Here is a 17807-nt window from a genome sequence, read left to right as displayed (position 1 = left end):
TTGGTTTTACTAACTTGCAGGACAGTAGAGCATCGCTGATGTGAAAAAAAACAGAACAACAAGCTGTCTAGTCACTGGTTCCTGTATTTTATTTATTTTCTACCACATTCTGTTTAGTTAGAAGAGAGGTGGGCAAACTTTTTGGCCCAAGGGCCACATCTGGGTATGGAAATTGTATGGTGGGCCATGAATGCTCACGAAATTGGGGTTGGGGTGCGTGAGGGCTCTTGCTGGGAGTGTGGGCTCTGGGGTGGGGCCAGAAATGAGGAGTTCAGGGTGTGGGAGGGGGTCTGGGCTAGGGCGGGCAGGGGTGAGGGCTCTGGCTGGAGGTGCAGGCTCTGGCTTGGGGCTGGGGATTAGGGGTTTAGTGTGCAGGAGGGTGCTCTGGGCTGGGACTGAGGAGTTCAGAGGGCGGGAGGGGGATCAGGGCTGGGATATGGGGGGTGAGGGCTCCACCTGAGGTGCAGGCTCTGGGGTGGGGTCAGGGATGAGAGGTTTGGGATGCAGGAGGGTGCTCTGGGCTGGGACTGAGGGGTTCAGAGGGTAGGAGGGGGATCAGGGCAGGGACAGGGTGCTGGGTTGCTGGGGGGTGGCTCAGGATGCAGGCTCTGGGCGGCGCTTACCTCAAGCAGTTCCTGGAAGCAGTGTCATGTCCCCCCCTCCAGCTCCCATGCGGAGGCGTGGCAGGTGGCTCTGCTGCACGCTGCCCCGTCCGCAGGCGCCACCCCTGCAGCTCCCATTGACCGTGATTCCCAGCCAATGGGAGCTGCGGGGGCGGCGCCTTCAGATGGGGCAGCATGTGGAGCGGAGCCCCCGGCTCCCGTATGCGTAGGACCCCGAGGTGGGGGACATATCGCTGCTTCTGGTAGCCGCACTGAAAGGCCCCCAACCCTGCTCACTGGCTGGAGCTTGAGGGCCGGATTAAAATGGCTGGCAGGCTGGATGCGGCCCATGGGCTGTAGTTTGCCCACTCCTGAGTTAGAATAACAATTGGGTGCACTCTTTCTACTTTCTTATGTAATTTTTTTTCTAAATTTCACTGAAATTTTAGTTGATTCACTATCTAGACCCTGATACAAAGTGTAAAGGATTTGTGAAATGTACCAATTCCCCCATTTCCCCCCATCTCTTATTCACAGACTTCTGTGTGAGAATTGTGCAGATGTCTACTTCTATAGCAGCAATTTTCTCTTGTGTAACTGATATAATAAAACAGAGAAAAACAACTTAGCCGATCATTTTAATGAAATATTTAATTTGCAGGGGGAAAACAACCTGAAAGTGGGGATACTCTTTAGCTGACCAACACCTACATCTAGCTATTCTAAAGCTCACAATACTAAAGCATAACATCAGGTAACCCCCAAATTCTGGTGTTAGTAGGTCATACTGAGTTTAGTTCTTATGAAATCTCATGGGACATCATGTTAATTGAAAGTGAATGCAATACCTGTTATTTTTCTACATATGTGACATGAAAATGACCTTGTATTCTTACATAGCCACACAGCTGCATATACAGTGACAAGAAATCTGGACACACAGCCATTGTAGAGTCAAGCTTGCACAAGTAACACACAAATGAGTAACGTTAATGATCCTTGCAAAAGAGTGTAAAAGAAAAAACAAACAATTAACTAACCGAATTGTATATAGTGCATTACATTCTAAGCTTCATAGAAGCAAGGGAATAGCCCTGTGCTGCAGGTATGCAAAAAGAGGGGTGGAGAAGAGAGCACAAAAAGCTGCTATCCCTGCACAAGCGTTTGACACAAAATTTAGACCTCTGGTTTCTAGAATATATGGATCCCTCCCGGGTTCACCATTTGTCCCTACTGAACTGACTGCTCCTAACAGTACCAGTGACTTCAAGAGACTTAAGCATTGCAGAAGTGCTGTCCTGAACAGAGATGATTTGCTGAATTGAGACCTTAGCACGCAAGTTCTTTGGGGAAGAACTTGTTATGTCTTTGTTATGCCTTTGGGTACCACTACAATACAAACAAATAGTCATAGTCATTAGTATCTAAAAGATCAAAACCAAAACAGGAATCTATCAAGCACACATCTTTACGGACACATCCCAACTATCACTGAAATCAATGGGAGTCTTTTAATTGATTGTAATGAAAACTGGATCAGGGTCTTATTGAATAAAGAGGACCGAGGCCAACAAAATATTATTTCACAAACTTCTTGTTTCCAAATTAAACAACAACTATAAGTGCTACAGAGTAATTATTATCTAAACTACTACCCATTTGAATTACCTATACAAATTACAATTTGCCAGAGATATTTACAGAGAATGTCACGTTGCAACACATTCCAAGTACAGTAACATTACGTCTTTGTTTGTCAGGACAGAATAAAAGAGTGATCATTTTAGTACCACTTGCCACTTCCAGGTGAAAATGAGCATTGACATTGCTATAAAAATGCAGCACTTGTGTGTGAATTTCATTTTGTAAGATTTCACTTAATTTCTTAACTGTTTGCAGACTCTGTTCTTTGCTTATTCTAGGTGTTTGAATACCCTGAAACATGCATTGAAATCATGTTAATCATTATTTTCAGAGATGAATACTATCTCCATCAGTTTTTCAAGGAAAATGATTGAGATGTGTGATTTCTCTGAGCCTGACTTTCAGTATTAAGAATCTGTGCTAGCAAAACTTTGATAAATCACAAATTATGTTGACACAGAAAAATTTAAATTTTGCCAACTGCACTTAGCACTGCAGAATTGGTGCTAATGATAAAAACTGAGTTTTAGCACATCTCATTTTTAATTAATTTTTAATACTGAAAAAAGGTTTTCCTTTTAACCACAAGTGCCATTTCTTCCTGGTGAAAATCCCAAAGGTACTTTCCTCTTTTCTTGAAGGCATAATTTCCTTCTAATTAATTAGAAACTGGGGGAAAGAAGGGGGTGGGGAGTGTAGAGCCAAATTTATTTTTTGCCGCTCTTGCTTCCTTGTTTATAAATGTCAGGCAGAAATTTCTTTGTGGGGAAAAAGAGAAAAAAAATATCTGTGTTTTCTAGTGCCAGTTTATACAATAAGGCCCCAATCCTGCAGAGATTTGCAGATTTCACACACAGCGAGTTGCCCCATATAAGTCAATGAGGCTGTTCACAATTCAGGAAGCGTATGTCTACAATACGGAGACTATGCTGCATAACCCCAGGGTGGAGACAAAGCTTGCAATGACAGAAGGGTTTTTTCTGTCAGGTTTGGTCTATAATACAAAGTAAGGATAGTTTAAAATCGCACGAGCGAAATATTAATTTTGGTGGCTGTGTGCAGATGGAACTTGCGTCCACCCAAGTTGTAGTGTAGATATGGACTCAGGCTATGTCTACACTAGAAATGCTACAGTGGCACGGCTGCAGCACACATGAGCAATGTAGCTGTGTTGACCTAACTTTCTAGACCAGCCCTCAATGCAGGAACACCTGCGGAAGCACTTTTCCATTGACATAGTTGCATCACCACTGTGGATTATGTTGGCATAGCTGCATCGGTCAGGAGTGTATTTTTTCAGACCCCTGACCACTGTAGTTATGCTGATGTAACTTTCAAGTGTAGACCAAGCCCAAATATTTGCCAGATCACGGCTTAAGCCCTCACAGCAGGCCCAGTTCTGCTTCCTTTGAAATTAATGGCAAAACTCTCAGTTCATTTGATGAAAGTGGGATCAATGCTGCATCTTTGTTGCCTGGACTGAAATGAAACAATGAAAAACTGTTTTCCAGGACACCTCTAGGTTTAGGGTTTTTTTTTCTGGAGACTGCATATAAACAGATGAATTTTACAGGGAACCCTGCCACCTCCAAAAATTCCAGGCTATCAGTGTGTGGCACATCCATTTTAATAAGTACTGGGAAACATACACCTCTACCTCGATATAACGCTGTCCTTGGGAGCCAAAAAATCTTACGGTGTTATAGCTGAAACCACGTTATATCGAACTTGCTTTGATCCACTGGAGTGCGCAGCCCCGCCCCCCCGGAGCACTGCTTTACCGCGTTATATCCGAATTCGGGTTATATCGTGTCGCGTTATATCAGGGTAGAGGTGTATTTTAATTGAACTGGGGAAAAATCCTTTCTATCCAATAAGCAATACCAAGGGATAAAAGAAGATAGAGAAAGAAGAGGGAGATAATTGTTTTGCAGTCATATAAAAAATCTTGGCAAATACGTCTGCTATACTTAGATTTAAGTGCAGATACAGTAGATTTTTTGTCACTCGCTTCCTGAGTTTTGACAGCCTGTGTCAGTATAAGAAGTGTTAACATAAACATCACTGAATTGCTAGAGAAAATTTTTATTGTCTGCCAGATTCACAATTTGAAATCAATCTTCATTCTACTCCCACCAATACCAATTTTGCCAAAGTTTCTGCAAAGCAGACACAACAAAATATGGTCACTTTTCAGGTAATCTGTGATTAAATTCACAGCGTTTGTCTTGAAACGGAAGTTTTTTCTTTTTCTATTTTTTTTAATCTGCCTGCAACATATAATTTTAGTCAGCTAACACTAAATTAGACACCCACTCAGATTTATTATGATAAGAACATTCAATAAGCTAATTTCAAGATGATGACTCCTATAAATTCTTATAATTTATTATTTAGTACTTTGGTTTTTAATCATTAAGTACGTGAAGACTTTGTAGGTCAAACCTGTATTAATGAAGACAGTAATCTATTTTTCAAACTCTCTGCTCCTCACCCACCTTTCAAATTGTAAATTAACAGAAATATCTTTAAACATATGTAGAAGAACAAAAGGGAAAATTGGAGGAGGGGGAAGAGATGCGGCACCATTTAGCTAATCATTCCTGAGAGTTTGTCTGTTAAATTATTGACTTCTTCACAACTATCAAAATGACAGCCCAAGGTACTACTGAATTTAAAACAAAAGAAATTATGACTTTGTTGAACAGTTTTAATAATCCTAATACAACATCAAACACTGAATTAAAATTATGCAAACATAACCAATAAAGTTTTTATTAGATTGTTACATTAGCACAAATGGGGTCATTTAGAAGAACTTTCTCTTCCTGTCCACACTTTTCTGAAACTAAAATATTAATCAAATGAATATTTTACAAAGCAAGTAACGCTATTTGAATAGGACTGCTCTTTTACTCATATTCATTGCTAAAGTGTAGAGTGGCTAATGATTCTTTTATAAGTTTGGTACTGTAGGGAGCTTTACATTCCATACTGACCTCTGACCATTTGAAATTACCATTCTGATTCTACAGATGCTGGTCCTTGGTACATATTGACTTTTTAGTTGTTACACTACATCTGTTTGTTTTTAAATCTAACAATGTATTGTCCTCCATTCTCTGGTGCATTTGTCCTCCGCAGGACATTTAATCCTTACAGCAACACTGGACAGTCCTTCAAAAATGTATTGGTACAGTAATTTGGAATCTACAACATTTGAGTACAATGTAGTTAGCTATTCAAGAATGCTGTAAATCAGTTGAAACACATATATTTTTGGAAGACCAATTACTATTACAGATCTCCTTCACACACAACATATTTTTGCCTGCTGTGGCAAACTTAGTGACACATTTGAGACTTCAGAATAACAGTAATGTCATTTCTTTTCTCAATTAAGAAAGCTTTTCTGTCATGTGTATAGAGTAAATGAAATTGATAACAGGACACAGAATGCATCTACAGAAATTTATTTGGCAGAAGTTAAACTAGGTTACTGCTACTTTACAAATATTTTTCTTAGTCTAACCTTTCGACAGTGAAAAATATAAAGGGTCCTGGGAAAATATTCAGTAGTTTGAACAGATCAAAGGACTCCAGGGCTTTTGAAAATACTTTTGATTTTGGGTATTATTTGACAAAGAAATCTATTCTCCTTCAGATTTATAGTCAGCAGCCATGCTCTACAGAGCCAGGAATACAGAAAAAAATACCAAAACAACAAATTGAAGAACAGGTTGTTCCTCACCAATGCATGAGGTACAGGATAAATTGTCAACAATTACCAGGCTGTAACGACAACTCTATCAACACAAAATGCATCCACACAGCCCCTTCATCTTCACTGTTTCCACATTTATAAGGCCCACTTAAAAGCTAAAAGCCATTTTCAGAAGGAAAAAAGAAAGAAAGACAAAATAAACACACCTGGGCCTATATGTGACTTCGCTACACGTGGGTCTGTTGAGTAGCATAGAAGTATGAAAGGTTCTCCCCCCAACAGCCCCAACACTAGCCTATAGAGTGGCCAGAGTACATTGGAGTGAGCAGGCTGTACCATTCGATGACCTGGTGTAACCTGCATATATCTTCTCTGCACACTGCATTGTTTCCAGGAGGCACAACTCCTCCCTAGCCCCACCTGGGAGAGCGTGGCTCTGCCCTGCTTTCAGTGTGAGCTGGGACTTCAATGACAGAGTTCATGGGTTCATCCAACGTGGAAAAGACACCACAGAAGGCTAAAGGAGGCTTACGTGGTATTGAAGCAAAACAGGTTTTCTTGACTTATAGACTCACAGGGGCACCAGGGGTAGTGGCCATGGCCTCATCACTTTTAAAAGTGACAGGGCTGTGCCCTCCCACTTTCTACCGGCTCTAAGGGCGAGCAGCGGGGGAGGTGAGAGGGTGGAGAGGAGCGAGTGGGGGATGGAGCCTTGGTGGAAGAGGCGCACACATCATTAGAACTGGCACCCCTTCTTGCAGCGAAATACCCTTTCACATCTAGAACTGGCCCCTCCATGGCAGAGTTGAAGCATTCTCAGGAATACTGCCTTTCTGTTGCTCTTACCTGACCTGTTCTGTGGGTAGAAAATTTCAGTAATAATGAATAACAGCCAATAATATATTATACTATTATAAAACATTTTCATCCTAGGCCCTCAAAGCAGTTTGCAATCACTGGTTAATTTTAAGCCTTAATTCACCCTTGTAAACACTATGCCCGTTTTACAGATGCATAGAAATGAGTCTCAGAAAGGTTATGTGATTTGCCCAAAGCATAGCAGATCAATGGTAAAGATTGGGGTAAAAAAAAACAGTCATTGTCATCAATTACAGGGACTGTACTGTTCAAATGCTTGCATATATATACACACACATTTTATTATATCTACATGTACATGGACATACACAAATGGCAGCCCTTTTAAAATAATTTCTGTCCTGCTAAATAGGAGAGTTTTACTACAAGGATTTAATGTTATTCAGTGGAATTCAACCAAGGTCAGGATCGTGGGCATGTAGTTATATGCTGAGAAATACATTAGAAGAGTTATTTAGAAAACAGCATATGCAATGTTCCCAAAATATGCAAGCATGTGGGAGGAATAAAGTCCAAGAAAAAGCTCTTTGCTCACACAACTGTAGCCTAATCTGGAGAGATCACTTCTAGAGGGTACTTCCATCTCAAAGCTTCTTGGCTCCCCTTGTGTGACCCTCAACAAGGGTATTGTCTAGGTTGGCATTTGTGATGACTGCTTTGTGATATCCATCCATATTCAAGCCTTGAGGCAAGTCGGGACAACTCCCTTTATTTCTGTGAGGTTGAAATTGCTTGCACAAGGGCTCAGTTTGGCCCACAGACCCCTCTCTGCTAAAGTCTAGATTGAGATCAACAATCTTTTCACAAAGACCAAACAGCTGAGAGATGATAACTTTCAATCACAACTGACTTGGGCCATATTTGACCTAATGATCTAGAAGTGAATGTCTCCTTAATCCCATTACTAATGCTTTGAGTCATCCAGTTCCCCGTTGTAAAAAAGTCTGTTAAATACCTTACCAAGTTATGTTTTAATCTGAGAATATTAATTACATTTAAAATTACAACTCCACCATGATTTATAACCTTGCAAAAACTATTGCATTTCCATATGTGGTTTAGCCATTTTCACTTTTATATACCTATCATTTTCCATTGTTTATTTTCCTTGATTGATGGTAGGGCTTCAGAGGTTTCCCATTATGAGCTTTATAATTATCACTGGTAATAAAGAAGCTCTTCCTATTATATTCAGTGAGACTGCCCAAATTATTCATTGTAGACCATTGGTACAGGACTACAAGAAAAATAAGAATTTATTTTCAGTCTCAGGCATGTGTTAGATAAGCAGATGTATTTATTTCTCCATGTTTCAAAAGGATTAAGGTTTGGAAAAATAAATATCACTTAGCTTGTCAGCATCCAGAACTTTATGGTGCTGAGTTTAGAGTCCCTTTTCCTCTGCTAAGTATGACAAATCTAAAACCCAGTTAGAAAACAAACAAAAAAACCCTCTATATCCTTACTCAGTTAAAGAAATGAATACTGTATATTTCAACTGTTAAGCAGGTTTACAGAGCACACTGCACAAAATTGTAACTTGGCTTTATCAGTGTAATGTGCTTATTTATAAGAATATTACAAAACTCCAGAAGTCCTTGACCCTTGGCTATTCCAAGAGCTCACTGAATACATCATCTGGGTTTTGCTTAATTACACATAATTAGGAAATGTAATTATGCTTTCAGTGTCGCTCTGACATTCCGAGCATAGTGGACAGTAAGAACACTGGTAGGATTGAGTCCTTGAGAGAAAAATTAAAAATAGAAGCCAACCTCTAAAAATAGGGAACTTTTTGAAAGGTCAGTAAATCAAACATATAAAATAATCATAAAAAATTTGCTCTTGGCAACAGGAGAATATTTGATACAACAGCCTTTATGTTCAGAGCATCCGTTAATGATACTCATTTGCATCAACACTCTGATAGCGTTACCGAATTATTTTTCCTCAATTACTTTGATTTGCTAACTTTCTAATATATATATGATTTTTTATCATTATTCCATACTTTAAATGGCATCCCTGCCACATATTAGTAAATTACTTCAATTATGTCGTCTGCAAGAACTATAACATTTCATTCATGTGTTCTTCCCAGGCGAGCGCTGCTAATGCACAATGATTACGAATGTTGTTTGAAATAAACTCATTCCCAGAGCAAAATTTACATGCCTTAGTAACGTGGGAAGGCAGCTATTTCACGCCTTGATGATTGCCCACCAAACAAAAACACCAAGTAGATGAATGCAAGTTGACAAAATAAATATAAGGCAAACAGACCTGATCCCATACTACCTCATATTTCTTTTCGTTTATCATGTTTTAAACTTACTGTTATAGCAACTAGCTACAATAAAATAATACACTCCATTAAATATATTAGTAATGGTAATGCATGCTTAGTGCCAAGAATTAGAAATGATTTACCAAAGTGTAACTTACTCACACGTTATTTGGTCTTTCACTGGGCTTTGCTCTTTAAACTTCCTTGGTAGTAAACATGAGGCCATGCTCTCTAACCAGCCCTGAGGCTGGATGTGCAGATCCGTTTTATGTACAGGTCTTGGGAGAAGATTTTTATTTTTAAAATACAGTCCTCACACCCTGTACAGTTGTAGATACCGCCACCCATAGGATGGGTTTAGATTCCTGTGCATTTAGAAGAGGGAGTATGGTCTTAGCAGGAGACTAGAACTCCTCGTTCTGCCACTGAATCTTCGGCTACCATTTGACAATGCATTTCCAACCCCACGTCCACCTCCTCCCATTGTGCGGCTCTGTCCAGCAGGGAGAAAATATAACCTTGCAATTGGTTCTCAAGCAACACAAGAAATGTTCAAGTAGAGTTCCTAGGCTCCTCACTGGCCCTGCACTAGGGAGGGAGCATGTGCTGTGCTCTTACAAGGAGAAGTTTCAGAGTAACAGCCGTGTTAGTCTGTATCTGCAAAAAGAAGAACAGGAGTACTTGTGGCACCTTAGAGACTAACAAATTTATTAGAGCATAAGCTTTCGTGGACTACAGCCCACAAGAAGTGGGCTGTAGTCCACGAAAGCTTATGCTCTAATAAATTTGTTAGTCTCTAAGGTGCCACAAGTACTCCTGTTCTTCTTCTTACAAGGAGAGTGTCATCTGCCTGACCAATGAATGATGTGGGTGTAAGTTAACCCTTCGCTTGATGTCTTTGCTTGCATGAGTCAGACCCACAAAATCTCACAAGATTGACCTAAAATAAGGTGATTTAAATATATATATATATTTAAAAACACACTTTTGGTTTGTCTTCTGGTTTGTGGACTCCACGTGATGGTCCCCAATGTGTATCAATTTTCAACCCATAATGATCAATCTTAAACGTATGCAGAATGCGCATGCACAAAAAATGCAGGACACTGCTCCCCTGTGCACCTGTTTCGCAACTTTGCTCCCCCTCACTGCATAGCACGCTCCCCAGCTCTCATTGCCAGGGTCCTGCATCTTCCTACACCCTCAACCTCAACTCTCTGCACAGGATGGGGCTTCCCCTGGGCTCCTACCTCCATAAACTTCCTCTCACTGCACTTTGGTGGTGGTAGCAGTGGGGCTGACAAGACTGTAGCTGCAGAATTCAGAGAAGGAAGCAGTTTCCTGTACTATATCTGCTCCAGGGCTCTGGCCCTTCAGAGCATATAGGGGTGCCCCAGTGTTGTGGGTACCTGCGACTGCTGCCCATGACACAGCAGCTGAAGGGGAAAACTGCAGGAAGCTCAGGCAAAATTCCCCCATTTTCTATGTGGGGAAAAGTAGTAAACATCACACAGCATGTTTACAATTCTAACCTAAATGTACTAGTAACAAAATATTCACTTAGCAATTATTCTCTATTTTTATCACATTCAACAGTGCCTACCCCAAAATTTCATCGACAGTTTGAACTGGACTAGATATTCTCTCATCCTTTTCCTAAAGTGCTGGGCTGTGGAGTTATGCATTCAGGGTGCAATCGGGTAGGGTGGGAATGGTGGCAGGGGGCCCAATCCTTCCCCTTGGCTCCTGACTGGATGCAATGCCACTCACTCAAATTTGGCCTGGTCGCCCCTGCAGCAAGACAGGTAGGGTAGGGGGCAACCAGGCCAAACTTGAGTGAGTGGCATTGCAGCCTGGTGTATGGGATTGCAATGCCACTCAAATTTGGGGTGCCTACATAGGCAGCGCCTGCTTGAACTCTTAGGCCAGGTCTACACTACCCCCCTAATTCGAACTAAGGTATGCAACTTCAGCTACGTGAATAACGTAGCTGAAGTTCGAAGTACCTTAGTTCGAACTTACCTTGGTCCACACTCGGCAGGCAGGCTCCCCCGTCGACTCCGCGGTACTCCTCTCGCCGAGCTGGAGTACCGCAGTTGACGGCGAGCACTTCTGGGTTCGACTTATCGCGTCCAGACTAGACGCGATAAGTGGAACCCAGAAGTTCGATCGCTCGCCGCCGAACTACCGGGTAAGTGTAGCCAAGGCCTTAGACCTCGCTTTGTTCCAGAAGGGACTGCATGAATTAAAGCAGTGTGTGAAGCAATCCCCTGAATAGGTGTGCATATCAGTTTATCACGTTTGGCAAGTACTTTTGAATCCTGCAGAAAGCAAGCACTATATATGTTATATATATATATATATATATACATGCAAGAAATATTATTAAGGCTATAAAAGAGATTAGGTATTATTACTGATAGGAATTTTTTGCATTATTTTGGAAACAAACGTGTTGATAATGATCTAGAATCAAGATAAATTATTACTTAAGTAAGGATCGTGACTATAGTATTTTAACTGTTGTTTCAAGAAGCTATAATGACTCTATTTTTGATATTAAAGCAAATTCTTTAATTAACTAAACATACTGAAGGCAATCCCTAAGCCCTTTTTCTCACTACAGTGCAGTAATGTTTTAATGACTCTGACTTTTTTTCTGAGAGGACAATATAAAAGTTATAATAATTTTATTTATAAACTGTCCCTGCCATTGACAATATAGTTCCTTAATGAAAACAGTTCCCACGGCACACTTTTGCTATGACCCTTCATTGCCAAGACAAGAGACAAAGACAGAAAAAAAGTAAAGGACAAAATAAATATGCACTGGCAATTATGAATTCACTTCAATTAACAATCATAAATAATGTTTATTGCAAAAGCTTAACAGCCCCCCGTGGCTCTAGGGGGTAAAGTGTTTATAGCTGTGGACGTAAACTTACCAACTATGAATCTGTTGCATTTTCACACAAGGATGTTTACTTTACAACAATTTTTTAATCAAAAGCAAGATTAAATAAATGTGTTTTGATTCAGGGAAGATTTAACTTTTCTTGTGACTCCAAATAAGGAACAGATGAATCCAGAGAGTTGCACAGTTAGGGCGAGAAAGAAGGAAAAAATCTCCCACCCTTGAGAAAAAAATGGTAAATCAGATCTTTTGTATTTGTCACTATGAATTAATTTGACGACCTCTGGTGAATTATCCCCTCAAAGAAATTCTTCAGTGCTGTGGCAAAGGAAATGGTTTCTGAGTTCCTTTGAGTATGCTCCCTTAAAGAGCCAGCCCCTGTACAAAACTTTTCCAATATGTAACATTATCTTGCAGTTTGTGGTCTCACAAATAGGTTTCCAGCATGTTATGAAAAGTGTCTTCTCTAAGTGTGAGCTTTCTTTTACAATTAGATTCATTGGATACAACTTGCACTCTGTTAGCAGCCAGGACTCGGCCTGAAATGAAGACAGCCACTCAGACTCAATTGTGTTCATTTTTCTTTAACCTTGTATAATACTGAAACCAAGGCTACACAAATAACCAGCATTAAGGGCATGATCAAAACTGGTCTGTGATCTAAAAGAAGACATGCCAGCAAAGAAAAGAAAAAACTTCATATTCCAGCTTTGTAGTCTAGGCAGAGTTTTAGATTTGAACAAATGTATATAGCAAGACATTTGGCTTTTAATCTGCAAGGCAGGTTATCTAATGCAATTACAGTTAAATCTTGTATGTTGGCTCCCACATTTCTCTTTTGAAAACTTTCTAAAAATAAAAAATAAAACACTCTTTTTTAAGGGAGAATTGTTTCTAAGTAGGAACTGCTTCTGTTACTCTCTGAGCAGAGCTCTACTAAAGCCCCACAATTTGGCTCAGAAATAAGGAGAAAAAAAAATATCTCGCTGCACCTCAAGAGTGCTCAGGTTTTAAGCAATGTCAAAGGCCTTTGAACAAGCTTTATAAATGACATCCATATTTGTCCATTTTTGACTTAAATTGCTTTTGGTTCAACTGCATGTCGCACTGAATTGCCTTGATGCAATGTCATATGAAATGACATAAAACACAGAAAAAAGCAAGTTGCTAGCTAGGATTAGGAAATAAAGGAGTCACGGCCCTCGTCCACTTCAGTAAATGTTGGAGGAAATGAAAATGAAACTTCTGTTAAAAGGTAATCTCTATGAAGCTTGATAAGAGCAGGTGACATTTTACAAGTCTCAAGTTTTTCATGTTATATTTAGCAGGTACAATGAAACAATTTACATATAGCACAAGATTTCTCATGCTCCTTTATGCTTTTTCTGAGTAAAGAAATGCATTTTGCAATTTCTTAGGTTCTCATTGTATAATCTGGGCTTTAATTTCAGTTTTATCCAGGAGGAAGGAATCTCCCCCACATCCTCTCTCAAATAGACAAGACTCCAATATTTTGGAGGGATGTTTTGACCTATACCAGTTCTGTTACTGGTCACAAATTTCCAGTCCAGGTGGTTAGTTATCTACATATGTGTTAGGACCAAGAATACTCACGTCAGGCAAATAAATGCTGATATAACCACCTCACTTTTGTCACCCAGCTTTCAAAACTGGGCTTTTCATTAGCATTTATGTCTTTCCCCCTTGATTTCCACATTCCCTCCCCCGTGATTTTTTTTCATTCCGATGTAATTTTTCTCATGTCTGTCTCTCATCCTGTAAATCAGGGGTTGGCAACGTTTGGCACGCAGCTCGCCAGGGTAAGCACCCTAGTGGGCCGGGCCAGTTTATTTACCTGCTGACGCGGCAGGTTTGAGGCCGCGGTTCGCCGTCCCGGGCCAATGGGGCGGCAGGAAGCGGTGCGGGCCGAGGGATGTGCTGGCCACAGCTTCCCGCTGCCCCCATTGGCCCGGGACAGTGAACCGCGGCCAGTGTGGGCCGCGATTGCCTGAACCTGCCGCATCAGCAGGTAAATAAACTGGCCCGGCCCGCTAGGGTGCTTACCCTGGCGAGCTGCGTGCCAAACGTTGCCAACCCCTGCTGTAGATATTAGTCTCTCCCTGTCCCCGATATTTTATTTTAATGTCATGGTCTTCATTCTGCTCTTGGTTTCATGCAGTGATGTTGTAGCCATATTGGACCCAGAATACTGGGATGAGCGTTGTAGCCATGTTGGTCCCCAGAGAGACTCTGGGTAAGGTGATATCTTTTATTGGACCAGCTCCTGTTGGTGAAAGACACACACTTTTGATTTACACAGAGTGTTCTGGGAAAGGTACTCTGAAGAATAGCTCAAAAGCTTGTCTCTTTCACAACAGAAGTTGGCCCAATAAAAGATATTACTCCACCCACCTGGTCTCTCTTTGTTTTAGTCTCTCACGCTCTGGAGTTCCTCTTTACTGGCAACAGAGGAAAACGATCACTCATGCAACCCTACTTGTGATCCAATTCCTGCACAGGAATTTGAATCATGCAATCTCAGTCCATTTCAAACTGCTTCTCCTGGGGGTGCCCAGAATGTACTTCTGTGCAGGGATATTGATGATACCGATGAGCACTCTGTGGGGTTTTCCCACTGGGTGAGCTCTATGAGGGCACCTAAACCCATAACCCACAATAGTCATGAGACTACCTAATTTAATCCCCCTGGTAACAAGAACATTGGTATGTTCTGGACAAGTTAGAGAAGGAATTGCCATAGATGAAAGAGATTAACAATTAGAATAGCTAGCTGATTACAAGATCTGTGAAACAGCACTTCCCGTGGAACATCTATAACTATTTAATAGTCATACATTTAACAACAACTCTACAATACAATTTAAAAAGGAATGTGGTTTTCCACACACATTGTTATGATATCTATTTAGTGTGTCTCCTGAGTATTTGAAAACAAGGGACCTTTTAAGTGTACTTGTAATTTGGATGCTTACTGTTTCCATGAGTTCAGTTGCAGTAGTTAGCATCTTTCATGTTTTATGCAAATAGATATAGCTCAAGGGTTTATTCATTGAAACAGATTTAGAACTCAAGAGTTATGCACTTTTTAAAAAGATTAATGTCCTATAGCCACACAAAGCTCTCCATTTGCATGGACTCATACAAGGTCATTTGCCCCCAATAATCAATAGAATATTCTGAATACCCAATTTATACTTCATTGTTTAGTTTAATAATCCTTCTAGAATAACAACCCTTAAGTGCATTATGTGGAATAGAAATTAAAGATGAGCCATAGATAAAAATCTAGCATGAATTCATTAGAAGCCTCTTCTACAAGTAGCCTGCGCAGATCTCACTTAAATGAGTTGTACACTGCTGTAACTCCAGAGTGACTTCTGTGGAGTTGCTCTTGCTCACTAGTGTAAATAAAAGCAGAATTAGTCGAGACTCCAACTTACAAGCTACCTTTACCATTCTTATTTGTTTAAATCTCTCCTGGACAGCCCCATTTCCTTACCCCATCAGGGCTTCCAAAATCTTTACAACTGGCTCTAGCTCCCGTGATATAAAGGTGAGGGCAAATAGGTTGGGCTGAGTCATGTAACAACAGGGAAATCTAGGTTGAACCTGTACATTCTTTAAGGCCAAGAGGCTAAATTGGAGATTCTAATTCTGAATCTCTTCTTCATTATATTTTGGTTATATTCCCCTAAACGTAATAGTATTTCAATCTTTTCAAAATCATGCCCACTAGCTAATACAAAAAGCATTTTGAAAAGACCTTCCCTGAAATAACACTTCATTTTTTGACTGGGGGCAGGAAAGTTGAGTTTGGGATCATTTTAGTACTTCAGGATGGAATTTTCAAATAGGCCTAAAGGAGTAATGCGACCAAGTTCCATTACAATTCAACAGCAGTTGGGTGCCTAATTCCATAGGTGCTTTGAAAAACTCAATCTCAATTTCCCGTGCCGGAACATGCCAGATGAACTGTAGAGGGCATGCTTAATCTATAGAAGGATGGGCTGGATTCAGCAACTCCTACTCTCTGACTACGCACTGGCATTAATGAAATCTTTGGAAGAGTCTGCATATCTAACATTCCAGTTGCAAATACACTATTACAATAGCAAGTGGTTTGTTGCAGGAAATAGAAAATTGGCAAGAGTCAGTCTGAAGTGAACACAGGTAAAAACTGTTGTTCTTATGCTAGTAGCTTCGTTCCACCAGTTTCTGCCATGGCTGCTGTAGGGCTAGACTTGCAAGCTAGCCTTGTTTTTATGTTTTTACTTCTGTACAGGACAACATCTATAACAAGAAGTTCAAGGAGAAACATGACACATTGCTAAGCAAGAACTGAAATAGAGTATGTTTTTTAAAGTTCAATAAATAGCATTTATATCCTTTGATTTGTAGTAGTTTGTACAATACACTTTAATTAGTCTAATATTTATGACAGTAACAACGTCTATCTAAGACATCCATTTAATCCCGACTCTTAAGAGTTTTATCTGAAAAATGTCTGTTACATTTATGTTATAGGCTTTAAATGAATGTCTTGAATAGACAAGGAGTTCAGGTTTGAGCTTGGCTATTTTTTAGATAGCTCCATAGCTCTACACATCGAAGACTGCAATTAAGCTAATACTGCGAGGGGAACCTTTAAATTAAATAAATCCCTGGCTCTTGTTTTCCTGTGACTATATGTCTCCTATATTGACATTGTGTTTCTCTTTAAGATAAAGTAGCATTTTTAATGGTGAAATCCTTTCCCTACCTTAAAGGCAGCCAGTAGAAGTATGGTGGTTTGCCACGCGTGGGGAGAGGAGGCTGGCTATTGGAAGGCTATTCTGTGGGTGCTGCAATTCCTTACATAGTACAGAGCTGAGCTCCGTGATGGCCCACTCCCTGGGCATACATCGTGGTGAGGTTGCCTGTGGAAGATAGGTCTGGAGGATTGGCAACTGGGTCCACAAACCACACGAATCCACTGTCTAACCAACCCACATATCAGAACATCAGTAGAGAGCACAGAGTGGCTCCATGCTGGCTATAGCCGGTTGGCTCTGTTTCATATCCCCGTGTAAAAGTGACTGAGGTCAATACAGACACAGTTTTCACATGGCCCCTAAACCCATTTGCACATGCAAGTTGAGTGTTGAGAGATTCAGCTACAGAGTTGTGCACAGAAAGACACACGTACAAATTCAGATGCCGCTTGTGAAAGCATGGCTCTATAAATATAATACATGGTAACTCAAATACAACATAATTTATTAATTTAGGATGAACCAAACACCAGTGGCTACAGGATTAGGTCAGTCTTGAACTGTACTATGTAGTGGTTGGATTCAAATGTAGAAGATCTGTGTTCCATTCTTAGGTCTGTCAGAGACTTTTAGGTGGATAAAACTTACCTACCACACGTTTTTTTTTCTCTTTTGGGAACAAGAAAATACATAAATTATGATGGGATCCTGATTATTGCATCACACAGATGCAGAACAGACAGATAAGCACACAAGATCACAATCTTCTCAGCTGTGCTGTAAAAACCTCTTCAGTCTTCTTTGGTTCTATCAAAATCTTGCTACAAGCATACTGCTAGTCTACCATCTAAAATACGTGCTTCAATATAGTGATACATTTGTTTGCAGTGATCATTACAGTGCTTTTGATTAATAATTAAAGAAAAGATGCCTAACCCAGAAAGAAATCTTAGAGAACGACAGAAACATCCATTTTTGATGGCAA

General features: G+C 40.3%; 1 protein-coding gene across 4 annotated transcripts in view; it reads right to left on the bottom strand.

Moving 5' to 3' along the window:
* Positions 1-17807, bottom strand: part of WWOX (WW domain containing oxidoreductase) — a 674139-nt gene that overhangs the window by 217893 nt on the left and 438439 nt on the right. Inside the window, exon 9 of one of the 4 annotated variants that reach the window (XM_065567632.1) lies at positions 16831-16987. The exons of the other annotated variants lie outside the window; for them this stretch is intronic. Coding sequence (XP_065423704.1) covers positions 16832-16987 — 156 coding nt within the window. The 3' untranslated portion in view covers position 16831. The remainder of the gene's footprint in view (positions 1-16830; positions 16988-17807) is intronic. 4 annotated transcript variants of the gene reach the window in all.

Source organism: Chrysemys picta, chromosome 14, assembly GCF_011386835.1.
Source record: "Chrysemys picta bellii isolate R12L10 chromosome 14, ASM1138683v2, whole genome shotgun sequence".
Classification (NCBI taxonomy): Eukaryota; Metazoa; Chordata; order Testudines; family Emydidae; genus Chrysemys; species Chrysemys picta.
This window is presented reverse-complemented; position numbering and strand designations above follow the sequence as displayed.